We start from the raw sequence: 11,752 nt of genomic DNA, 5'->3' as shown, positions 1-11,752 counted from the left end.
ATGAATGTGAAAACATCCTTCTGTCAGACTCACATTCACTGCACATTAATCATTCAAACAGCACACTGTAGGAACAAGAACATAAACACATTTTTGAGTGGAGGGGACTGTAAATTTGTAAGACAGGCTCTGTCTTGAGGCGCTGTTAAAGATTTGTAGTCTCTGGGTCTGAGCTAACCTAACCTAACCCTAATCCCAGATGACATCATCAGGGTTATTTTTTAAACTTTATAAAGCTACACCGGAGCCACAGAAGAAATTACACAACTGTTTTCACAAGCTGAGTAACTGATCTCCAAGTCGGTGAAGCCCCCCTTTGAAAACTCCTTTTTTATTGACATCAAACAACCTTGACGCTGGTTGTAGAACAGTCATGACGTACTTACCTGTAGCGTGTCCATTCTCCAATCCAGTGTGTGTTGGGGCGGGGTCCACTTCTATTGGCTCCTCTCGCTCAATACTCTGAAACACACAGAATCATATAGTTAGCGACGACACACTAGCACCCTTTATTGCTTCTAAAGGAGCATGAAGTCATCTTTGACCTTCACTGGCGACCAGCAGGAGGGCTGCTGCTGGAGTTTCTTACTTCCAAAACAGAGTTCAAGCTGGAAAATTAACTTTGAAAGCCAGCAATTTCAGCACCTGGTGCATTAATCACTATGATATTGATCACTTGTATGGATTGATTATTATTTCTTGCCACAAATGCTCCTGTGATCTTGTGGAGTCATTCATAAACCAATATGTTGTGTTTGGATCACAGACAAAGACTTGGGGCATCATGTTTCTCTGGTTTGAACAAAAAAAGAAATCCAGATGTCCGTTGCTCGTTGAGTCATTGTTGGACTTTTCTCCAACATGTGGGCTTTTTTGACATGACTTCAGACAAAACAAACCAATCGTCAGGGCACGATTCGGCTGAGTGCACTTCAAAGGCGGCCGGTGCGCTGACTTCAATGAAGTGGATAAAGGAGCTGGTCGTTGCAGGCGCGAGAGGCACCGGGGTGTTCTGTTCTGTGTATCTGCCTCCCTTCCAGTGATAAGACTCGAGAAGTCTTTGTTTTAAATCAGGCACTGACACACTCAGTGACGGGCCAAAATCTATCTGATGATCAGGCAGCCTGAAACGATTGCGATCAAGTTTTAATGTCAAACATCATCAGCATCTTGAGCTCACATTTCATCGCCTATGTGACTCTGTCTATTTCCTGTCTGTGTGATCAGCGCAGACCTGCGGCAGAGGCTCTTTTTCCTCTCTCCAAACACAATCAGCTACATGGAAACAGCTAATCGCTCCTCTGAGCAGATACTTCTATCTCAAACTCTCAGCCGCATGGTTCTGCTGACCCACATAGGTTGTGGGTCAAGCTGTCACTTTCCATGTGGCCCTGTCAGACAGATAGATGGCGTGTTGATATTCGGCACAAAACAACACAGCTCAGGTCAGTAGTGCAGCGCTGATAGCTTTGCACGTTTTCTCAAGGTCGTATCTACCCACATGTCACATTGTATGTTGGTCTGACCCTGAAACAGGCTTTCAGGAGACGTAACACACCCTCAGGCAGCCATGTTGGAGATCCTCAGCTTTTTGGCAACAACTAACTCTGAACAGCTGGTTGTATTTTGAACTTGGCTGTCACAGTGGAATTAAATAGACAAGGCTGATTTTTGGGCCGTGTGTGACATTATTTCATCACTGGTGCATCTGATGCATCAGTTTGGTGTTTAGATAACGTCAGCAGCATGTTTGGAAGCAGAACCGCAGCATCTGGTCAGCTTGTCTCTGCTGTCAGGAACCACTAAATAAACGGATGGAGGATGTGACCATACAGGAAAAACAACCAGAACCATTTATTCGCAATCACTACAAAGTAAACAAAAGTTCTTTAAACAAGTTAATTCCGTGGGAATGTTCACCAGCTAGTCGCTAGGGCAGGTAGCATACAGGGCCACTGGTGGTCTCGAGGAGGAGGTGCCCCCATGTAAAAAAAAACATGCCCTCTCGGATGGCCCTATGGTAGATAAAACACGAGGAAGTGCTTTCTCGGTGCGCTTCCAGTGGACAAAACACAATAAAGTGCCCTCTAATGCCTAGCCCTGAATAGCTCCTCAATATGCTTCATTCTAAAATAATAGTAATAATTAAAGCATCTAATTGCTTTGAGTACCAAACTGCAAATTGTTACATATGCTATCATGAAGTGATTTGGCATCATTTAAAGTGTTTTCATAGTCACATCATAAAAACGCTTGATTCACCCAATTTACAAAAAGAACAACATTTCATTGCTTCCCGTTAGTAGTATGTAGTCATGCAGATAGTTTCGTGTTGAGTTGGTTTTATTTGACATATCTGTCTCTGACATTTTCTGTCTCCAACCCAACACAACCAAAGTCAATACATTTTTCCTTTGTGGAGGTTGAACAACAACTTCAACTTTGTTGTCCTTGTGACGCTTGATAAACCTTATTGTGAGCAGTTTGCTTTGGATGTAATTCTATTGAATAAAAAGTCTAAATAAAAACTGTTAACAGTCTGTTCTGTGGATTGTCCATTATTATTTTTCAATGCCGTGAGCACCACAAATATATTAACCTCGACTGGTTTTGATTGGAGGTACAAACCCTCAACAAATACAACCAAAACTATTTGCATGGCACAAAGAACTCAATTTCCCACCAAAAGATCTCTAGCAAGGCAGAAACCTAAAACCCTCCTGTCTTACACACATATCAAGAACAATATGCCGTTCTTGCTGTGAGATAGCATGCTGTGCTCACTTGAGGAAATGGCTGGGAGTGTGTAAATGTGTGTGTATTTGGCTGAGCTTACTGTATAGGAATGCTTGTGGGATGTGTGTGTGTTAAAACAAGGCAAGAAGAGAGTGTGTGTGTGAGTGTGTGCTGGTGTGGGGGGGGGCATTCATAAGCAGTGGGGGGAAGAGTGAGGACTTCTGGTGGAAATATCATTATATATGCAAAGGTGAGGAGAGGAAGGCAGAGGGGAGCAGCTGTACATTGCATGATGGGAAATGAGGCAAAGGGACGGGGCAGTGAGGTAGAAACAGCTGGCTATCCAGCAGGAGGAGGGAGACAAATTGCAGAATGTCTGGCTGTGGGGAGAGGAGCTTTCCCAGCTTAAGTACTCAGATCATCGGACGTACACAGTGGGTCAGAGGGGGAAACATGATAGCGGAGCTGCTGAGGTTCCTGTAAACTCTCTGGTATCTTGAGGTCTCTTGTGCTGGCAGAACACACTGGTGCTCACACTTGACATGGCACAGTACTGACGCATACACAAACTCTTTGGCCCTGGAACCTCATGAGTATGCACACAAACATCAACTGATCTCAATCGGATTTACTCTGCGCTTGATGTGCTGATTTGTTGTTTTGAGGATCATCACCTTTTAAATGAAATGTAGATGTCAGCATGACAAACTCAGAAACAGCCTTGCACTGAAGTCAGTTTCACTCTTCAATAAAGTGATGGTGAACTTTGGTAGAACCTTGAGTTGCTTTCTGGTCTTGACCGAAGTGCAAATGTTGCGTTTCTTCATCCTTGCTTTATCATTGTAACCACTTTCTTCCTGCTTTTTTATGTGCTAAATGGGATTTTGAGACCATTTCTATTTGCCTCTTTTCTTACTCAATAAGCACAGTACCAACTGTTAACGCCGCAAAAAAGTAATCTCAAGAAAGTAAAAAAGCCTTGTTTCTAAGAAATGTGTCTAAAAAGAAAAATAAATCTTGTCAACCATCTCGTTTTAAGGAAATCTATCTAACTTTGTCTTAATAAGATATTACAGTGACAACAATGGTTTGCATAATATCCCAGCAGAGGAAAAATATTATTTTCCTTATTTTAAGAGTAAGACCACTTGCACAACTTAGTGATAAAAAGAAGTTTTGTCCCAGTGTTGTAAATTAAGCAACTGTTTAGTTTTTCATTGTTTTAATAAAAAATGCTAAAATAAAAAAAATAATAAAATAAGAATGCTTCTGGTACCTTCATTTGACACAAAGTCACAAGTCACAAGTGTTTTCTGCTAATGAAGTGATCAAAATACCTATTTTAATAATATCTGTCTTGAATAACTGAGTTTTCGTTGTTTGTAATCAGCACAACTTGCTTACATTTTGGTATTTGTTCTAGTTTTAAGGGCCATTACAATATTTCAGTAGGTAGATTGTTATTCTAGTTTTAAGAATCCTAGCTAAGCAAAACTGGCTTAGAAAAAAATGTGATTATATTAGAATCTGATTATATAGAATATTTAGCTTATTTTTAGAAGGGCTGTTTTTGCAGTGAAAGACCATCGGCAATCTTTGGTGTTGTATCATAGCCAGGAAGCTATCAAATGCAATGTTCTACCAGAGGTCAATACTGCTGCCAGCAGCTGCTACACTGCAAATATTTATACACTGAGTATGTTTGGATATATAAGTCTGCACCAGCAATTAAATCTTTTGTAAATACACAGCAAAGTGACTCAGTGTCCATATATTAATCCATAAAGTTATTTGCAACAGTTTGGGAAAGCTGGTCCTAAATATCTTCAATGCACTTCAAAAGTAATAAAACAAATGGAAAATATTCTTTATGTTGATGACAGTGGAGTCAGACAAACTGTGAGTTTTTATAGATAAAAACTAAAGAAAATATCACATTTTGCTTCAAGCTATTTTAGTGACAAGTGAACCTGAAGACACATGTACTGTTTGCTCCAATCCTTTTTGACTCAATCAGGAAGAATATTTATAAAATGTTCTTGGATCTCTGGAGCATCCAGCTTGGCTCTACAGCAGGAATAGCAATGTTGTTTGGTCCAGAGTGAGACATCTCGACAAATATTGGATGGATTGTAATAAAGTCTGATTCAGACATCCGTGTTCCCAACAGGATAAATTGTTATAACCTTTAACATTTTGTCATCAGGTCAAACTTTCCATTTAATAACTAATGTCACATTGGCCTTCACTGCACTCTGTGTTTAGTGCTAATTAGCAAATGTTAGCATGCCAACACACTAGGCTAAGACTGTGACCCTAAACATTGTTAAACATTAGCATGTTATCATTGTCTTTATGGATATGGCCATACCTTTATATATATAACTTGACTTTATTGCCAAGGAAATGCTTGCTAGATAGTCGAACCAATGCATCAAGCTCTACCAGGCGATCTATCTGGGCACCCAAATCCCGGGTTCTAATACACTGTCATCATCGGATGCATTGAAATCCAAAGAGAAACACACACAAACACAATCCATGCTCCTACAGGACAGGATCACCTTGTATGTTGTTAATTTGTAGGTTACAAAGTTATAAGTGGTGAGCTAAATTAACACTGGAGAACGGCAATCATGGTTATTGAATAAAGTGACGTAACATTTGCATACTGGGTGGCAGCACCTGCAGCAACTAAAAGTCTGGATGAAACACTGTATCCTTGTTAATTAGGAATCAAATTTAAAGATATCACTTGAACCTATTAGCTGGTGGCCACTTCACAAACCCATATCAATCAGTGCTACACTACAAGTCACGTTTCTCTATACTGTCAGACACGTGTGTGTATTAGAGTGTTTGCTGCCTGCTGATAAGTGGCTAAAAGTAGGAACCATCTTGTCAAGATGACACTAAAATAGACCACACTGAGCTGTGTAAGGAACCCTTGATGGACATACAGAAGGTGTGTTTACTTTGTCTTCATCCTAATTTGACCCTGACTTCTAAAAAGTAATCAGAGAAAGTTAAAGCTTAATAAGCTGTTGTCAAATGTTTCTGAAACATCTCTCCCCTCACCAAATGTCTCTGCTCCTGTCTACAGACTAAAGTTCTGATTTCAGAGGACATGCTCCAACATATGTATTGGTGCTAAAAACGATACCGAAACATTGTCTGAACCGACATGTTAAAAATAAGCACAAAACGATGCACTTTTAAAAAGCTACTTTGGTGTTACACAATAGCCAGTGGGTTCCGAGACCTTTTTTTAGCCAATGTGTTCTGCCTCTTTTGCTCTCCACACGTACTGTTTACCTGCATTCAACCAAAGCCTGCTCATACATAATTGGTCAGTATTACAAATTGAAACCAGAACGCTTCCAATACCAAAATCCTGTCATTCATTTTGTTGCTCAACTCATTTCACCCCTTGCAACTCAACGACTCTGCAATGAAATCATATTGGCATACAAATCTTGGTTTATAAAATACTTAGAAATAGTGAAAAATGGGATTATTAAAGGTGTGTAATACTAAGGATGATTTCTTTACTTTAAGAGAAATTTCATGTCATGGCAATAAGTCTTTCTGTGTTCAACGGTATCAGATGACCTGCAGGTTTAACTATTATGTCAAAATAACACCATCACACTGCTGGAGGTTTGTGCTTTTAAGTCTTGTTCACAATAATGTGGACATTGAAGTGGGACACAAGTACAGACAAGAAGGTAGATTGAAAAAGGCCTCTACTTGTTTCCTATTGGTCTGTTAGGACTGTAAGACTGTGGTACAATGGGAAGAGAGTAGAGTACAGTCTGTTACTCAAATAAATGCTAATAACTAGCTTGTAACTGTAGAAAAGCTTTCTACTAGCCAAGAGCGATGCAAGGCAGGGGCCTCCAGCTAGCTAACGGTAGCCTAAGCTAAGCTGGGGTTGGCCAACTGACTGTGTCTTGGTTGCACAGAGTGGATATGGCATTGGTTGACCCAATGGCCCAAATAAAATATATGATAATTGCAAACTGTAACATTATTCTAAATATGATTTCTTTTTATTTTCCAGTGTTCAGGGTAGTGTATGTCACTTTTGGCCAATGCCCAGGATGATGCTGGCTAGCGCCTAAGTACTGTGCATAATGCAAGCAACATGCTGACTGCTGTTCACTTAACGGCCACTGGTGTCACTTTTCACAATAGTTTTCTGAAAGTTACATATAGAACCTTTAAATTAACACCCCATTAAAGTATAACCTAGACACTAAAGTATATGTGTGTTTCAGGTGGTCAGATATCATTTCAAGGTTTCTTCTATTTTGTATTTTTCATTTTATAAACAATTGTAAACCATTTTTCTTTGTCGCCATGGTTATTTCAGCCTGTATTCTGTTGGTCATGTCACAGAATGGAACTCTGGTCATCAAAGCCAGTATTCTATTCATGATGTAAAGGAATGGAACTCAAGATTCTCAGAACACACACACAGATACATATTCACTCACACTGAACATATCAGCAGAGTTAAACACAAGTTCTGGTCATTCACAGTAACTTATTTTCTCATTGGTATTGAGCGCACAAAGCATCATGGTCGTTAAAACGTTGAAGACTCTTCGTTCTCTGGACTCCAAGAACGATTCAGGTGAGTGTGAAATCAGCTCCACAGCTGAAGCTGCTTTTCATGTCACAGCTGGTTGAGATGAAGCTAATATTAACTGTTTGATACACTCCTAAACACCTAATATGTACCATCATAACCTGCACGTAACTAGAAACTGTAGCTATTAAATAAATGCAGTGAAGTAAAAACATTTAACTCTAAAGTGTAGTTGAAGTGAAGCATAAGAAGTATAAAATGATTGTACTTAAGTACAAGTACTGTACTTGAGTAAGGGTGCTGAGGTCAGTATTAGTGATGCGTCGGGTTGGGTCGGGTCAAGAAATGTTTACTTTATTGGTGGGGCGGGTCATATATTTATTTTTATTAAGATTGAATTTGTTGTTGCCAGTTTCCACTGCGACTCGAATGGCTGTTTTCACAGCACATTTGTCAGAGCAAATAAAAGCCTTATTCAATGACATATTTAACGTGTATTTAATAGCGGCGGGGCAGGGTTGGGCAGGTTGTGAAAGTAGATGCGGTTGTGCGGGGCGGGATGGAGCGGGTCAAATAATTAAATAACAACCCGCAGGTTGGAAAAAACCCCGACCCGCGCATCACTAGTCAGTATGGTGGATGGGCATGTAGAGCACCTTTCATGAGACCAGAGTTTGTGTCCTGTACTGTAGTTGCCATGTGCAAATATTGTAAAAAAGTTAAATACGTTGACACTGAACGTTAGAAAACAATGTTGTTGAAAGTAAAAGCGAGTGTCTAGAACCATCAAATATCAATTAATCAATGTTTACTGGGTTTATCTCTTTTGTAGAGAACAATGGCAGCACCCCCAAACCCAACAACAGCATGGGGGAGGACTGCAGGGTGATGAGGAACAAGAGGAAGGCCTCCATAAACCTTGAGTCACCCAGAAAAAGGATTAAGTGGGCCTGCAAACGCACTGAGGTGCCAGTGGAGGCTAAGGGTCCAAGGGGGACCAAAAGAAAGTCCAGCCCTGGAGGAGAGACCCCGAAGAAGAAGCAGAAGACTGGAAACACTGACACCATCACTGGTGAACCCACCAAGGTGTCAGTGGAGGCTGAGGAGGAGGCCAGTGGTTCCAGGACTAGGAGGAGGGAGCGCTCCATCAGCCCCTCAACCTCTAAAGAGGACAACGGGAGCATGTTGGACTCACTGAGAACCAGCAGAGGTACGCTGAGTGTGAAAGACAATGAGATCAGAGTGTGTGTTGTTTGTATCTGAGCACATATACCACTCCATCGCCTGACCAAGAGAGATAGTCCACACACAGCCCCCCAGTAAAACTACAACCTTTCTTTACTCTTTGGTTTTTGCACTAATTAAACAAAAACGATAACGTGTTAATTAATGAGAATTAATGTTACCTTTGGACAGTGCCAGGTGAGCTGTTTCCGCCTGACATTTTGGGAAATAGAACTACTTGCTTTCTTTCAAAGATTGCTATCATTGTCTGTACAGTAAATATGAAGCTACAGCAAGCAGCTTAGTAGCTTAGTTTAAGATTGGACGAAATATTCCTTTTGTGATTTGAAGCAAACTGTAATTAAAAAGCACATGAAGATTTGTCAGCTGTAATGGATAACAGAGGAAGATTTTACTAAACAGCCAGAGCTTTGGTTGAATGTTCTTCATGAATCTAGTAAAACATGAATCTGTGTTTGTGTGTTATAGACTTCGAGGCCAAGTATCTGCAACTTAAGAAGCTCGGAGAAGGAGGCTTCGGATCAGTTTATGCTGGAATCCGAAAAAGGGATTGTTTACCAGTAAGTATTACATTCATATTCTCACATCATACGTACACACAAACCGCCATCTCTCCCGGCTCTAACCAAAGTACTGCTGATTCTGTCCTGTAGGTGGCGATCAAACACATCCCCAAGGAAGATGTGGAGCGTTGCTCAAGGGTAAGTGATTTGATCTGATGTCTCAGTACCAATTGTCATTGTTGAACTTCCTTCCTTGTTATTACCCCCACACACACACACACACACACACACACTCTCATTTTATGCTGTATTCTCTTTCCTTTAGATCATCAATGGGAAGAAAACCACCATTCCGACTGAAGTGCTCCTGATGCTGAGAGCGGCAGGTGCTCCACGATCTGCGGCTGTGTCCTTATTGGACTGGTTTGATCTGGACCAGGAGGTTCTCCTGGTCATGGAGAGACCAGTCCCCTCTGTGGACCTGTACAACTACATGAATGGTCCTTTGGAGGAAGACAAGGCTAAGGTAATGAAGCTGGTTGGAGCATGTTTGTGTCAGTGTATGGTGTTCCCTTAAAGCTGCTACTTTTGAATTTTGGTAGTTTCAGTGGAGAGTTTCAGGTCGCTATCACACCATCAGCTTTCTTCATTTGGTCCAAGCCAAAGCAATAATGATCTAATTTGTTATCTATTTGGTTATTACTTTGTAATAATCATTTATGTTCCTAAGTTGAAATGAATGACTTTATCAGTAATTAATAAATACCCTATATTATTAACATAATAAGTTATATAATTCTGGATTGTTTTTACAGTCTACTGAGTCCTAGTGGGTACAAACATGCATTCACTTGTGTCTTAGCATTGACTTTATATGTGCTGAACTGTGAGGAACATTTGTGTGTGAAGCTGCAACATTGTCCCATGATGGGAAAGTCCTAGCAACACTCCCTCCTTCAGTCCACTCTAACTCAACTGTCTTTATCTATTTCTCAGAACATCATGAAGCAGCTGGTAGAGGCAGCCATTAAAATGCACACCGTGGGAGTCTTCCATCGGGACATCAAGACAGAAAATGTTCTTCTGGAGACCAGTTCTGATGTCCCTCATGTGCGCATCATTGATTTTGGATGTGGCTGCTTAGTAAAGAAGGGACCTTACCGCGGCTTCTCTGGTACGATGTCTGGCTTCTGCTCCTGCTATTCATCCATCTGTTGATCTCTGGAGTGACTTTAATTTAAATCCAACTCCTTTGTTTTTGTCTCCCTCTGTGTCTGTATCGTAGGAACCTCTGCGTACGCCCCTCCAGAATTTTTCAAGCAGGGGCGATACGAAGCTGGCCCCACCACAGTCTGGCAGCTGGGCACGCTGCTGTATGAGGTGCCTGGATGGGTACAAGCAGTTTACCACTGCTGAGTTCCTTCCGCACCAAGGACTGCATTTATGAGCTGCTGGAAGTGTCCAAAGGTGAGACAATGCTGGTGTTAATACAGTACCTGAGTTTTGGTACTGATCGTGTGCAAAGCTTTTCCTTCCATGATCCAATAGATTGCTGCAGCTTCCTCATCTTTCCTTTGTTCTCTCTGCTCAGACTGCCAGGATCTGCTGGAGAAGTGTTTGGTTGAAAATCCAAAAGAACGAGCCACACTTGAGGAGATGCAGCAGCACCCCTGGTTCCAGTAATGCAGCTCAACCCAAACTCCACCCACCTTCAATCGCCACCTGTGGTCCTCGGATCAAGAAAGTCCTGGGTTCAAATGCGTGTGCATGTTCTCCCTGTGGGTTTCCTCCGGGTGCTCCGGTTTCCCCCACCATTAAAACCTGTATGCTAGGTTAAATTTCCAGTCAAGGCACTGGCTAAGGTCTGGAGTTGGTCCCCGGCATTAATACTTAACACTTGGGTCAGTAACTTATCTAGGCCTGGCAAAGATAAATAATTTAATTAATTAAATAATAAATTAAATAAATTATTAAAAAACATAAAATAATTGAAATTAGTTTTTGCATCAAAGGTTTATTTAAAACAAAAACATTTGATCAAATATCTGATCACTGATCACAAAAAATGTACAAGAAGAAGGACTGATAGAGCTGCAGAAGCCACTGCTTCCCCACCAACCAGTTCATGTTTCTGACAGATTCTCCTCCCTCAGTGATACACTAGAGTTGTGAACCGAATCTATTGAACAGCTCTTTAACATGAACGATGTGAACCGAATCGCAGTTGAGAGCCGTTCTTTTTTTTTTCTTCGTTCTTAATTTGATATGCAAATTCCGCGTGATGTCATCTGAGTTGTTTGACACAATGGCACACACTGCCTTCACAGTGTCAGTACTGCAGCTACAATGAGCCAAAGAAAGCGCAGCAGCATTTGGATGCACTTTTCGCACAAAAAAAACAGCAAAGCAAAGTGTAACATCTGTCAAAATAATATTTTTTCAAGTCAATGCAGATCAGACATTAAAATCTAGTCCACACATGTCAAATGAAATTATAATCAATATTTCAAAATAATTCAGACTCAGATGTCTAAGTTTGAATGATTCTGATCCAAATCTCACCCTATCATTCTCTCCCCTTTGCATGTCCACATGTGCATGAAGTGTGCATTTCAGCCTGTGTGTGTGAAATAATAGTGAAAAAAACAATTTCCCCCTAGGTGATCAATAAAGT

General features: G+C 40.9%; 1 protein-coding gene across 2 annotated transcripts in view; it reads right to left on the bottom strand.

Moving 5' to 3' along the window:
- The window catches only part of smtnl (smoothelin, like), a 36,886-nt gene that overhangs the window by 6,715 nt on the left and 18,419 nt on the right, over positions 1-11,752 (bottom strand). For both annotated transcript variants that reach the window (XM_035679966.1, XM_035679967.1), the window contains exon 3: positions 387-462. In XM_035679966.1, coding sequence (XP_035535859.1) covers positions 387-462 — 76 coding nt within the window. The remainder of the gene's footprint in view (positions 1-386; positions 463-11,752) is intronic.

The sequence above is a fragment of the Morone saxatilis genome, unplaced genomic scaffold (assembly GCF_004916995.1).
Source record: "Morone saxatilis isolate NCDOM2014 unplaced genomic scaffold, NCSU_SB_2.0 Contig8, whole genome shotgun sequence".
Classification (NCBI taxonomy): domain Eukaryota; kingdom Metazoa; phylum Chordata; class Actinopteri; family Moronidae; genus Morone; species Morone saxatilis.
This window is presented reverse-complemented; position numbering and strand designations above follow the sequence as displayed.